Genomic DNA, 15,520 nt, shown 5'->3' with positions numbered 1-15,520 from the left:
TTGGTCAATGACATGAGACAAAGTATATGTGAACTGCTGTATGAAAAGTGAATTTACTCTGTAAATCTTCACCCAAATCAAAATAAAATTAAAAAAAAAAAAAAATCTACTATACAGCCACAGTAGTCAAAACTGCCTGGGACTGGTACGATGACAGACACGTAGACCAATGGGAGAGAACTGAGAACCCAAAGTAAATCCATCTATCCACAGCTAGCTGATCTTTGACAAAGGATCAAAGTCCATTCAATGGGGAAGAAAGAGTCTCTTTAACAAATGGTGCTGGCAAAACTGGATATCCATTTGTAGAAAAGTGAAATAAGAAATAAGATCCATACCTCACACTATACATAAAAACTAACTCCAGATGGATCAAAGACTTAAATGTGAAACTAAAAACTATAAAGTTCCTCAAGGAAAAACTAGGGGCAAATTTTGGGGCCCTAATATATGGCAAAAACAGACAATCAAGTATAACCCAAAATGCACAAACAGCAGAATAGAAACTATATGAATGTTGTTGTTGTTGTTAAGTGCCATCGAGTTGTCTCCGACTCATAGTGACCCTATACACAGCAGAATGAAACACCGCCTGGTCCTGAGCCAGCTCCATGATTCTTGCTATACTTGAGTCCATCGCCGCTGCCACCGTGTCAATCCATCTCGTTGAGGGTCTTCTATTTTTTCACCAGCCATACACCTTACCAAGCATGACATCCTTCTCCAGGGAATGGTCCCTTCTGACAACATGACCAAAGTATGTGAGACAAAGTCTGGCCATTTTCACCTCCAAGGAGCATTCTAGCTGCACTTCCTCCAGGAAAGACTTGTTAGCTCTAGATGAATGGGACCTTCTAAAAATTAAATTTTTATGCACTTCCAAAGACTTCTCCAAAAGAGTCAAAAGAGAACCTACAGATTGGAAAACAATATTCAGCAATGACATATCTGACAAAGGACTTATCTCTAAAATTTATAAAAAACTCCCAACACTCCAACAACAAAAAGACAAATAATCCCATTTAAAAATGGGCAGAAGACATGAATTGATACTTCAACAAACAGGGTATTCAGGCAGCCAACAAACATATGAAGAAATGTTCATGATCGTTAGCCATTAGAGAGATGCAAATCAAAACAACAATGCTACTATGCTGGGGCAAGACAGTAACTCAAAAGTTCAACAAGACAGAAAATAACAAATGTTGATGAGGATGTAGATAGACTGGGACTCTCATACATTGCTGATATGAGTGCAAAATGATAAAACCACTGTGGAAAGCAGTATGGTGATTCCTTAAAAAGTTGGAATTAGAAATACCATTTGACGGAGCCATTCCATTACTAGGCATATATTCTAAAGAAGTGAGAGCAAGGACAAGGACAGACATATGCACACATATGTTCATCGCACCACTATTTACAATAGCAAAAAGATTAAAACAACCTGGGTGCCCATGAACAGAAGAATAATGTGGTAGTTAAATTTATATGTCAACTTGACTGGGTCTGGTTGAGTGGCTGGGCAGCTAGTGGTAGTTATTCCCCATGATGAGACTGGTGATCAGCTCCATGGTGGGATCTACCACAAACAGCTGAGTAGCTGCCTTTGAGATGTGGTCTGCTTCCTGTATATAAGGAGAAGCCTTGAGGAATGGTCTCCAGCTTATGGCAGTCCTTGGTACCTTCAGTATTCTTCACCAATACCACAACTCAAAAGCATTAACTCTTCTTAGATCTGCATGTAGCCCATGTCATTGTTCAGCAGCCTGCCATGCTCTCCTTACCTTGGGACTTACAATGGACTTGACTTAACGGCCTGCTGTGTGGTTTGGTAACATCAGGACTGTGCCATTTTATTTGTTGACCTTGGGCTTTTTCCCCTCAGCAGCCAGAAGCTGCCTGAGTGAAGACATGCCTCTGGTTTCAGTGGGGCAGAAACAAGAGGCAGAGCTGAAGCCCAAGGTCAAGGGGCTTTCACACAGCCCCTAGAACTGGACTCTTTGAATTTGGACTTCTAGCCTCCTGAACTGTAAGAGAGTAAGTAACTCCAGTTTGTTCAAGCCATCCTATTTGTGGTATATTCTCGTCAGAGTGGTGCTAGATAACCAGATCAAATGGATAACCAAACTATGGTATATACACACAATGGAATACTATGCAACCCTAAAGAATAACATAGAATCTTCAAAACACCACATAACGTGGATGAACTTGAAGGGCATTATGCCGAGTGAAATAAATCAATTATAGAAAGACAAATACTGTATTAGTCCATTATTGTAAAAAGTCAAGGAAAGGTTTATATATGGAAGGAAATTTTCTTTGCTGGTTACCAGGGGTGGGAGGGGAGGGGAATGAACACTGTTAGATAGATAGAGACAAGTATTGATTTGAGTGAAGAGAAAGGCAATGTATCAAATGTGAGTGATCAACACAGTGGCATGGAGGAAGAGGAAGACATAGAGAGGTACACAGGACGTACAGACAACAAAGATGAACCTTTTTGCACATACAGTACTGTGTTGTCAGTGAAGGCAAACATGGGTATACGGGAGGATAGATGGGTGGAGAGGCTGAACTATAAGGTATGTCTATGTAGAGGGGAATGTGTCCAAGACCATGTATAGCATTGTCAGACAATGTTTCTACAAGTATATTTGTATGTTCTGTAAGAACTCCCAGGTATTAGGAGAGCTTACACGGGACAAGGCTGTAGTCACCTCTTGGCTACAGTCAGCTAGCCAGAGGGAGCGAGTAGTTGGACCTGTGGGGTTGGGACCACAGTCGCAGGGGACATCAAGCTCAATTGGCATAACATACTACACAAAAACACTGTTCCATATCCTTCATTGCTGAGTAGTGACTGAGATCTTAAAGCTTGGAAGCAGCCATCTATATGCAATGATGGGTTTTCTCCTTGTCTAGAGAAAAGAAGAATGAAGAAAACTAAAGACCCACAGAAACAAAGTCCAAGCGACTAGTACACCATGTGATGCTCAGCCTATACAACTGAGACCAAAAGAACTACATGGTGCCTGGCTACCACTGTCAACCACTTGGAAGGAGATCTATGTGGGAGAGCCTGGATAGAGTGGGAGAACAATGTGGAAAAAAATTCAAAATAATTAAAAAAAAAAAAAAAAAGGGACCATGGTTGCTGGTCTGATGAGAATACGGTCTCTAGCTGCCCTTCAGGTCTAGAATTAAACCCACTCCTGTGGCTTCCAGCCAAACAAAGGACAGGCATATGAGCTGAATATTTACATTCGGTAGATTTACTGTTTGGAGAGATCAATCATTGGAGAATAGAAGGGCTATGTATGCACAGGGAGACAGATCAGAGGGCAGAAGTACATAAGAAGGAAGGACATCGGGAAGAGCTAACTATGGGGAGGAAGGGGAAGTGGAGCTGTTGCTTTGTGGGAAATTACAGTCAGTGTCATGAGATAAAGTATATGTGAGCTGCAGTATGGAAAGTGAATTTGCTCTGTAAACTTTCACCCAAATCACAATAAAAATTAAAAAAAAAAAAAATAGTAACCGGAGAGAGTGCCGCCTTCTTACTTATCCTTTCCCATTCCCTTGGAGCAGAAAATAGGGCTCCAGGACTTTGTGGATACAGTATGCATCCAATTGCTTTGGATAACATATATCTGTAAGCCTTAATGATCACAACTGACAAAAACAGAACTGACTGGTTGTTGTTATGTGTTGTTGAGTTGGCTCCAATTCATAGTGACCCTGTGTACAACAGAACAAAACACTGCCCAGTCATGCACCAGCTTCAGAATTCTTGCTATATCCAAGCCCATCCTTGTAGCCACTGTGTCAAGCCATCTCATTGAGGATCTTCCCCACTTTTGCTGACTGTCTACTTTACCAAGCATGATACCTTTCTCCAGGGAATGGTCTCTTCTGACAACATGACCAAAGTAGGTGAGAAAAAGTCTGGCCATTCTCACTTCCAAAAAGCATTTTGTCTGCAATTCTTCCAAGGCAGATTTGTTTATTCTTCTGGCAGTCCTTGGTACTTTCAGTATTCTTCACCAATACCACAACTCAAAAGCATTAACTCTTTGTTGTTGTTATGTGCCGTCGAGTCAGACCAGACTCATAGCAACCCCTCCTTGGGTTTCCGAGGCAGTATCACTACGGTAGTAGGATTGCCCAACCTTCCTTCCGAGGAGTGGCTGGTGGGTTTGAACCACCAGCCTTCTGGTTAGCAGTCAAGTGCCTTAGCCATTATGCTACCAGAGCTCCCTAACTCTTCTTAGGCCTTCCTTATTCACTGTTCAGCTTTCATATGCATATGAAGTGAATGAAAGCAACATGGCTTGGGTTAGGTGCACCTGAGTCTTCAAAGAGACATCTTTGCTCTTTAGCACTTTAAGGAGGTCTTTTGCAGCAGATCTTGACTGCTATTTCCATGGGTGCTGATTGTGGAAGTAAGTAATATGAAATCTTTGACAACTTCAATCTTTTCTCCATTTATCGTGATGCTGCTTATTAGTCCCATGGTGAGGACTTTCATTTTCTTCATGTTGAGTTGTAATCCATACTACAGCCTATAGCCTTTAATCTTCATCAGTAAGTGCTTCAAGTCATCTTCACTTTCAGGAAGTGAAGTTGTGTCCTCTGCATATTGCAGGTTTTTAATGAGTCTTCCTCCAATCCTGACGCCACGTTCTTCTTCATACAGTCTAGCTTCTTGGATAATTTGCTCAGCATACTGATTGAATAAGTATGGTGAAAGAACACAACCTGACGCACACTATTTCTGATTTTAAACCATGCAGTATCCCCTTGCTCTATTTGAACGATAGCCTCCTGGTCTGTGTACAGGTTCTTTATGAGAACAATTAAGTGTTCTGAAATTCTCATTCTTCTCAATGTTACCTATAATTTGTTATGATCAGTACAGTTGAATGCTTTTGTATAGTCTATAAAACACAAACATCTTTCTGGTATTCTTTGCTTTCAGCCAAGATCCATCTGACATCAGCAGTGATCTCCCTCATTCCACATTCTCTTCTGAATCTAGCTTGCATTTCTGGAAGTTCTTTGTCAGTAGATTGCTGCAACCATTTCTGAAATATCTTCAGCAAGATTTTACTTCCATGCAATATTAATGATATTGTTCGATAATTTCCACATTCTGTGGCATCACCTTTCATTCTTTGGAATGGGTACAAATATGGATCTTTCCCAGTGAGTTGGCCAGGTAGCTGTCTTCCAAATCTCTTGGCATAACTAAGTGAGTGCCTCCAGCTGGGCATCCGTTTGCTAAAACATCTCAATGGGTATCCCATCAATTCCTGAAGCCTTGTTTGTTGCCAGTTCCATCACTGCAGCTTGGACTTCTTGCTTCAATACCATTGGTTCTTGATCATGTACCACATCCTGAAATGGATGAACATCAACCAATTCTTTTTGGTACAGTGACTCTGTGTATTTCTTCCATCTTCTTTTGATGCTTCCTGCATCATTCAATACTTTGCCCATAGTTGTTGTTATAGAATCTTTCAATATTTCAACTCGAGGCTTGATTTTTTCTTCAGTCCTTTCAGCTTAAGAAATGTCAAGTATATCCTTCCCTTTTGGTTTTCTAACTCGGGGTCTTAGCACATTTCATTATAATAACTGACTTTGTCTTTTCAAGCTGCTCTTTGAAATCTTCTGTTTAGTTCTTTTGTCTTGTTAATTTTTTTTTCCATTTTCTTTAGCTACTGTCCGTTCAAGAGCAAGTTTCAGAGTCTCTTCTGACATCCATTTTGGTAGGATATTAAATTCCAATTTAAGTTCATAATTGATGGTTCAGTAATTCAGATAAGGAAAAAACAATATATAGAGAAGGTATCATGCACACTCTGCTTCTTATTTTAGAAGCCAGGAGGAGTGTGTCACAGGACAAGTTGCTACCCTTAGCCGATTTACCTTTGTCAGAAACATCCTGACATGATAATGTACTTTTGCATAGTTCATTAGATACCAAAGATGGGAAGAACACAGAGGTCAATTTTTTAAGCTTCCATTTTCTTGTCTGTAAATAAAAACATCTTCAAACCATATTCTACTTCTTAAGGATAAAGGATTATTAAAATTATATGCAAGCCTCTCTAGTCTAAATGGTCTGGCATAAACATAAGTACATCCTTATATGGATGTGAAATAAATATCTTCTATTTATTCTTCCATCTAAGAAAAACCCACATGCAATTATTTGTAGATTAAGGGTATATATTTTCTTAATTCTGGAGGACTGTAGTACTGTAATTTACATCCTAATTATTTTTAAGTCTGATTCAGGAAAAGCCTCAAAACTTAAAAAAAAAAAAGGTCCTGAAACTATTCTCCATGTTTCTCAATTAATGAAAATCAGTCTGCAAATGTTTCCACATCACGATGCTTTCCCGTATTTTATCCACAATCAACCTCCATCACATATCCCTCTTCTTAAATCTTCAACATTCCCCCTTCACCTGCGACAATATACATGAGTGAGGCAATACATACAAAGTAAGCCTCTATAGAAATAAACTTTTAGAAAAATGCAAAGACCACAAAGAAGCAACTCATAATAAATATAAATACGTGAAAAGATGTGTATACATTTAAGTAATACCATTTTCTCCCATTAGTTTGGCAAACAGGAAAAGATTCTCACTAATGTTCAAGGTTTCTGAAGGGGCAGAAAAACAATCATAAGTACACACACACACACACACACACACACAGTAGAATGAAACCATCTGGAGGGTAAACTGACAATGGGTAACAACATTGCAAATGTGCATATCCTTTGTGTCAGAAATTACACTTCCAGGATTTATCGTAAGAAAATGGCCAGTATTTTAAAGAGGTGTCTGGAAAGATAAAAGAGTGGTGGTGATATACTAGTTAAAGCATTTAGCTAGTAATCAAAAGGTCAGCAGTTGGAACCCATGAGCCACTCCAATGGCAGTCTGCTTCTGTAAAGATTTACAGCCTTGGAAACCCTATGGGGCAGTTCTACTCCATCCTAGAGCGTTGCTATAAGTCTTAATCACTCGATATCAGTGGTTTTTTTGGTCTATAAAGTTGTTCAGTACAGTACTACTTACAATATTAAAAAACTCGTAACTTCATAGTAAGAAGATGATTAAATAAATTACTAAATAATAATCAAATATTAAAAATATGTCTTGATACACATTTCAAAATATTGAAAAATAAACCACCCTTAGTGGTTGTCTCTGAAGATACTTCTAATGTAGCATATTTTTTAAAAAATCAAAAACAAGTATGTTACTTCCATTTTTTTAATTTTGCTTTAAAAGAAATTCTTTGCTAATTGCTTTTTTTCTGATTACAAAATACATTTGTTCATTTAAGAAAACAAAACAAAAAACCACAAGTAAAAGAATAAATGGAACAATGACTTCCTCCTTTCCTGCTTAACCTCCTTTGGGCACAAGTGTTGCTTATCATCCCACCAGTCTCAAAACTCTTCTCTTTGGACTTCTTGACCTTTCCACACTCTTCTTCTAAAATCCCTTATATGCACCCTCTCCTACTCACACAAGCTTCACAGAGCATCATCTTATCTTCCATGACTGGTTCATTGAAAATCTATGATGATGACTTCTAAATCCCTATCTTGAGCCTAAACTTTCTAAGTCTCATATAGATATTTCTGCATATGTGTCACACATTCCTCAAAGTCTATCTGCCTGCCCTCCCTATTACCCACCACAATCCTTTATTTTCTATCTCCCTTAAAAGCTTCCTCACTCAATTGTCCCCTCAAGCTGGCAAATTCAATGATCTCTGAGTCCATCCTCTCAAATAGTGACCCAGTCCTGCCTACAATCTACTTCTGAAATTTTCCAATGCATCCCTTTCTCTCCATCTCATTGCCACTTTCACAGCTGAGAACTAAGGTCCTCATCATTTCAGACTTGGATTATTCAGCCAAGCTTTTTTTTTTTTTGGTCCTGAGTATCTATTTAATTCCTAATCAAATATACCTCATGTATAGCCACCAACTATCTGTCAGTGGAGGCTTTGTGCTCCTATGATGGTGAGTAGGTTTTACCATATCTTCCAGACTAAGAATCTAGGAAAATTGGAAGTTGTCAAAAAATGAAACACATAAAGATTGATATTCTAGTCATTAGTGAGCTGAAATGGACTGGTTTTGGCCTTTTTGAATCAGACAATCATATGATCTACTATGCCAGGAATGACAAAATGAAGAGGAATGGCGTGGCATTCATCACCACAAAGAATGTTTCAAGATCTATCCTGAAGTACAATGCTGTCAGTGATAGGATAATATCCATATTCCTACAAGGAAGGCCAGTTAATACTACTATTATTCAAATACACGTACCAACCACTAAAGCCAAAGATGTGGAAATTGAAGATTTTTACCAACTTCTGGAGTCTGAAATTGAACAAACAGGAAATCAAGATGTGCTGATAATCACTGGTGATTGGAATGCAAAACTGGGAAACAAAGAAGAATCACCAGTAGTTGGAAAATTTTGCCTTGGTGATAGAAATGATGTTAGAGATTGCATGACAGAATTTTGCAAGACCAACGACTTATTCATTGCAAATACCTTTTTGCAACAACACAAATGGCAGCTATACGTGTGGACTTCACCAGATGGAATACACAGAAATCAGATTAACTACATCTGTGGCAAGAGGGGATGGAAAAGCTCAATATCTTAAGCCAAAATAAGGCCAGGAGCTGACTGTGGAACAGATCATCAACTGCTCACATGCAAGTTCAACTTGAAGTTGAAGACAATTAAAACAAGTCCACAAGACCCAAAATATGACCTTGAATATATCCCTCCTGAATTTAGAGACTGTCTAAAGAATATATTTGATGCATTGAATACCAATGACCAAAAACCAAAAGAATTGTGGTATGACATCAACAACATCATCCATGAAGAAAGTAAGAGGTCATTAAAAAGACAGGAAAAGAAGAAAAAAACAATATGGATGTAAGAAGAGACACTGATATTGATTTGGGTGAAGAGAAGGGCAATGTACCAAATGTGAGTGATCAACATGGTAGCACTGAAGAAGAGAAAGACATAGAGAGGTACATGGGAAGTAGAGACAACAAAGATGAACCTTTTTGCACATACAGTACTGCATTGTCAGTGAAGGCAAACATGGGTATATGAGTGGATAGATGGGTGGACAGGCTGAACTAGTAGGTATGTCTATGAAGTGAGGAGTGTACCCAAGACGATTATAGGGTTGGCAGAAAGTGGTCATATAAGTTTATTTGTATGATCTGAATTCCCAGGTGTATAGGAGAGCTGACAAGGGGCAAGGTTGTAGTCACTTCTTGGTCTCAGCCAGCTACCCAAAGGGAATGAGTAGTTGAACCTGTGGGCACGGGACCAGAGTCACAGGAGACATCAAGCTCAACTAGCATAACATACTGCACAAAACATTGTTCCACCTCCTACTTTGGTGAGTAGTGACTGGGATCTTAAAAGATTTCAAGCAGCCATCTAGATGCAATGATGGGTCTCTCCTCGTCCAGAGCAAAGAAAAATGAAGAAAACCAAAAATTCATGGAAACAATTAGTCCTAGCAACTGGTACACCATCCGATCTGCAGCCTATAGGACTATGAGATCAAAAGACTAGATGGTGTCCGGCTACCACTGTCAACCACTTGGAGGGGAATCTATTTAGGAGATCCTTGACAGAGAGGGAGAACAATGTGGAAGAAAACTCTAAATCATCTGGAGGATAAAAAAGGGGGGCCAGGTTTGCTGGTCTGATAGAGCCTGGTGGAACCACTGAGACTATGTTGTATCCTTTCACCATATTTATTCAATCTCCATGCTGAGCAAATAATCTGAGAACCTGGACCATATGAAGAAGAACGGAATGGAGGAAAACATTAACAACCTTCAATATGCTGACGACACAACTCTGCTTACTAAGAGGGAGGATGACTTGAAACACTAACTGATGAAGACTGCAGAATACAGCTGCAGTATGGATTACACCTCAATATAGAGAAAACAAACATTCTGGACCAATAAGCAACATCACAATAAATGGAAAAAAGAATGAAGTTGTCAAAGACTTCCTATTACTTGGTTCTACAACTAACGCCAATGGAAGCAGTAGTCAAGATATCTGACGACGTATAGCACTGGGCAAATCGGCTGCAAAAGACCTCTTTCAAGTGCTGAAGAGCAAAGACATCTCCTTGAGGATTAAGATACACCTGACATGGTATTTTCAATCACCTCACATGCATGTGGAGAGCTGGACAATGAATAAGGAAGACCGAAGAAGAAGTTGACGCTTTTGAGTTGTGGTGCTGGCAAAGAATGCTGAAAATACCATGGACTGCTGAAAGAATTAACAAATCTCTCTTGGAAGAAATGCAGCCGGAATGCTCCTTGGAAGTGAGACTGGCCAGACTTCGTCTCACCTACTTTGGTCATGTTGTCAGAAGAGTCCATTCCCTGGAGAAGGATATCATGCTTGGTAGAGTGGAAGGTCAACAAAAGAGGGGAAGGCCCTCAACAAGATGGATTGGCACAATGGCTACAACGATGGGGTCAGGCATAGCAGGGATCATGGAGCTGGCACAGGACTGGGCAGTGTTTCATTCTGCTATACACAGGGTCATTATGAATCACAGACGACTTGACGGCACTGAACAACAACAACCAGACTAAGAAAAACTAGAAGAAAGGCCTGGTGATCTACAATCAAAACTTAGCCAGTGAATGTTACATATCACAACAGGCTAACCTGTAATGATCATCATGATGATGAGCAACATTGTGCTCTGTTGTGCATGGAGTCACCAAGGCAACTCAACATCAGCTAACAATTATATGGTATACACAGTAAAAAGAAATGGGAATATGAAAATTAGTAAATTAAAGTATATATGGTTAATGGATGATGAGGTAGAAACAGATTTGCAGAGAACCAAAATGCACAAATCATTATATTAATTTTTTGGGTTCTTTGTCTGGAATCCAGGGATCTACCTAAACACAATGGGCACAGTCCTACTACCATCCCCACACTACTGGAGCCCAAAGAGCTCCATGCTTGATTTTTACCCCCTTCTTCCTATCCATCTAGATATCTGTTCTTCCATCTAACAGATAACAACAATAAGCAATAAAGTTACACTCCCTGCCCTCCAAGGGGCTATAACCAAGTAAGGGGCAACAATGAACATGTAAACATAAAATTATTTCAAATAGAGATAAATGCAATGAATAAAATAAAGTAGTCTGAATGGATATATAGTCGCTAAAGGAAAAATGTACTAATTTAAATGGGGTATAGGAGTCATATAGTCTCTCTGAAAAGGTATCATATACTCTTGAGGCCTAAAGGATGAGAAGTGGCCAGCTATGCAAAATTTTAAAAAAAGAACTTTGTAGGCAGAAGGAACTGTAAGTGTAAAGCCCTCAAGCAGAAACGCACTTGGCTATCTGAGGAACAGAAGAGACAGTGTGGCTAGAGGAGAAAGAGAACTTTGTTGGTTGTAGCCATGATTGGAAGCCAACTTGCATCTGCCTTGAGTTTGGATTTTCTCAGTTTCCATCTTCTGTCCTCTGTACAATCTTCTATTCACTAATACTAGAGCAAGAAAATGATGGAATGGAGTATACAGCCCATTCTATTGTTAGGAAAATGTTAAATGATTTTGAAAGTTCCTTTTCTGCTGGTAAAAAATATTGCCAGATGATACAATGCTATAATGATATAATCCCAGAGCTAATGAAAACCTGAGAAGTACGCAAGAATAAAACCATTCAGAAAGAATGAAAAGAATGAGTTCTTCCTACTGACTATTAGGCAAGTTAAAATGAGAATTATCAAAATTATCGTCAATCCATGAAAAGAAATAAAACCCAATATCCTACCACTCTGAAAATATATGTGGGCTACCAATTTATCCTTTTAGCAGAATGGATTTTTCCATTCCCAGGTAAATTTTAAAACCATATATGTAATACAAACTTAGGCCTAATTAGACAAAATAAATTTTCAGTTTCCATTTACCAAAGCTTTTCTTCATTTTTATAAAAATTAAACAAATTTCTGATATTCTGGGAGTGCATAAATTTGTATATATTAGAGACTACCTCTCAGCAACAATTCTATTTAATTCAAGTACTGTGATGTTAGAACAAAGTCAATCCATTACATAAATGAATATTCACTAGTTGCTAAAGCAACTTGGTACTTGCTAGGAAGTCAAGCAGTATAAAATTACATATCTTACTCCTATTCTCAGTAGCTTCTGCTGGCTTTTCTAACCTGAACATGAAACATCTCTAAATACAAGAAGCCTTTCATTATCTTAGACAGGTCTTTAAATTCTCAGTTGCCAGCCTTCTATTAGTGAAAATATATTCTCAGTATCTCTAAATTTCATTCTGCACCTAGTGATATCTGGTTAGTATAGTGATGCTTCCCTGAGGCTCTCTATGGGGGATCAGAAGTTAAGACTTTTTCCATCTCTTTTTGCAAGATCATAAGAAGTAGCATAGGTAATAAGCAATAATCATCTTATGTTCCCACCCTCCTGTTCCCCCAAGGGCCAAAGACTCTAACAGTATCTCTTCATAGTAACTCATACTCTCAACAACTATGAAGAAGAGGAAAACATTTTAGCTTAAAGCAGACCTCTCCTCATTCTCCAAGATGATCTCCAACTTTATACACTTATAAGGCCTTTCATTTTCTCTTCCACCACTCACCTAGGAGGGCCATAAAAAAGTATATAAATATACAATGTACCCTCTAATCTCAACCTCACCTCTTCAAACTGGATGATTCTGTCACTATTCATCTCACCCATAAAGTAGAACTTGAAATAAAAAAAAAATCCATTTAAATGGTTGGGAAATACAATTGCATAGTTTCTCCTCTGGAGTTCTAACTCAATTTTGATGTTGAGATCTCAAGGAAGAAATGCAAACACAGAATCTTTCAAATAACCTCTCTGAACTTTTCAGATAACTTATCTTTTCAGACTAAGTCTGGGTATTCCTGAGCAAGGATTTACTCTCTTTCCTTTCAGGAATATAGTCTGAATTAAATCAAAGCCTTACTCAAGGTATGGTTCAAGAAACAGCAGCATCTGCATTTCCTGCTTGTTGTTGTTGTTATGTGCCATCAAGTTGGACCCGACTCATAGCGACCCCTCCTTGGGTTTCCAAGGCAGTATCACTACGGAAGTAGATTGCTCCATCTTCCTTCCGACGAGTGGCTGGTGGGTTTGAACCGCCAACCTTCTAGTTAGCAGTCAAGTGCCTTAGCCACTATGCTACCAGAGCTCCCATCGACTCGATGGCTATTTGCCATTTACATTTTTAAATTTTTAAATTTGTTATTTACAACAACAGCATTTCCTCCAGGTTTCTTGAAAGTGCAGAATTTAGGGCTTCACCTCAGACCTACTACTAAATCAATCTGTATTTTACTTTTATCTGTCTGCAGATCTCTCTGCATCATAAAATCTCAGAGTTGGAAAATTTTAAAGTCTATCTATCCCACATAAAGAGAGCTAAACCTCAGATAACAATTATAACTAAAAATGACTATAGTCCTCTTCACAAATTCTTCTCATTCTCACAACAGGTCCTAGTTATGAAAAACTTCTCATAAAAATATAAACTGCTTGTCTTGAGAAACACCAAAGCTTATCACAGCTATTGTTATCACTGATAGTAGAAGCCACTGACACAACAAGTTCTTACCTAATCTGAGCTCTCCGAAGTTCCCACATCCTATCTTCTTGCCAACCCTGAAGTTGGGTCCCACCATAAGAACCCCAGAGGATGTTGATGAGCTAGATGGTCGGGAGCAGTGTGTACTCCTTTGTACCATGGGTTTACTTGTCCGTTGTCTTTCATCCTTTTCCCTACTGGGATGGTCCATGATCCTACACGACAAAGTCTCTGGAAAACAAGTATCCTCAGTCTATATGCCTCTCTTCAATAGAAGAGTATGTCCAAATGAACCGTAGTCAGAGAAAGGTAAGCAGTTCTTTTGGCACCATATTTATGCTTCTAATATATCTCCAGAAGATGAAAAACCACTGATTAATTCCTGTAGGACAGGTAGTCTGTAGGTCTCAAGCATAGGAGGATATTTTGCAACCTAGGTAAAAATCAAGAAAACATGTAGTTAAAACTTAAATATTAAAACAAATTAAGAAAGTCACAATTAATTAGAACAGATCTCATTCAAAAATGAGCAAAGAAGATAGTTTTCTAAAATGGGTTTTCCTTTTATATTCTCAGTGTAGCCATCTGGACTAGTTATTCATCTGGTAACATAAGCTCAGTAGGCCGCAGACTGTAGCAACTAAGGGAGCACACAAACCTTTACCATAAAATGTTTTCACTAAGTACTGTACACATGGCTACAAAAAAAAAAAAAAAAAAGATACTTCCTGCCTTTTTCTAACTGAAAGAAAAATATGGCATGGTAAGCCAAGTTAAGGAGCTCTGGTGGATTAGTCCCTAAGGCATGTGACTGCTAACCAGAAGGCTGGCGGGTCAAACCCACCAGCCATTCCTCAGAAGGAAGGTTAGGCAATCTACTTCTGTAGCAATATCGCCTCGGAAACCCAAGGAGGGGTTGCTATGAGTCGGATCCGACTTGACAGCAGAGAGTTTCTAAGCCAAGTTAAATAAACTGAGGGCTATTTAATTAAAACTGCATCCTTTTAATTTGGACAGAACCTATCAGAAATAAGGCTACTTCCTCTACCCTACCCTACTCCCATCATTTACCAGGCATGGGCAACAATCATAGAGACTCTGGGTTGCAGAAACAGCTAAGCACTCAGCTACTAAATAAAGACTGGCAGTTCGAAATCACCAAAAGACACCTCAAAAGAAAGACCTACCAGTCTCCTTCTGACAGATCACTGCCACTGAAAACCTTATGGAACACAGTCCTACTCTGAAACACATGGGGCTGCCTGCCATAAATAGGAATAGATTCAATGGCAACTGGTTGGGTTTCTGGAGGGTAGCAATTGTACACTTTACAGTTGCCAAGTGAAGCAGACTACTTCTATGAGAGATTTTCCAAAACTCTAGTGATAGTAAGAATTCCTAGCCTAAAGCTATGGAACACTGGACTTTTGGTCTTGCTTTCACTTTGGATTAAGTATGCAATAATCCAGTATCTGAAGCAGAGCCTTTTGCAGAACACTAAAATGAAAATTAAAACTAAAGAGAATACTTAAAACATAAAACTCATCCTTGAGGAAGTTCCAGTAAGATGGTGGAATAGGCAGAAAGACTGCACAGACCCTCTTCAACAAAAGAAAAGGGGAACCAATTAACACAGATACAGAAGATAATCCTAGACCTGTGAGTTGTGAAGGGAAGGATACAGAAGTAGACTAAACTCCAACTATCAGAAGAATTTGCACGAAAACACCAAAAAAGGAGACATAATGAGCTGCGGTCTGGCAGCGATTCCTGACAGCACAG

At 38.9% G+C, this 15,520-nt stretch overlaps 1 protein-coding gene across 1 annotated transcript in view; it reads right to left on the bottom strand.

The window, feature by feature from the left end:
• The window catches only part of CSNK1G1 (casein kinase 1 gamma 1), a 194,086-nt gene extending 180,137 nt beyond the window's left edge, over nt 1–13,949 (bottom strand). Inside the window, exon 1 of the mRNA XM_007957864.1 lies at nt 13,769–13,949. Coding sequence (XP_007956055.1) covers nt 13,769–13,949 — 181 coding nt within the window. The remainder of the gene's footprint in view (nt 1–13,768) is intronic.
• Between the last annotated feature and the right edge of the window lie 1,571 nt (nt 13,950–15,520).

This window comes from Orycteropus afer, unplaced genomic scaffold (genome assembly GCF_000298275.1).
Source record: "Orycteropus afer afer isolate SDZICR_OR568_19922 unplaced genomic scaffold, OryAfe1.0 scaffold00015, whole genome shotgun sequence".
NCBI lineage: Eukaryota > Metazoa > Chordata > Mammalia > Tubulidentata > Orycteropodidae > Orycteropus > Orycteropus afer.
The sequence above is the reverse complement of the archived record's forward strand: the minus strand, read 5'-3'. Positions and strand labels throughout refer to the sequence as shown.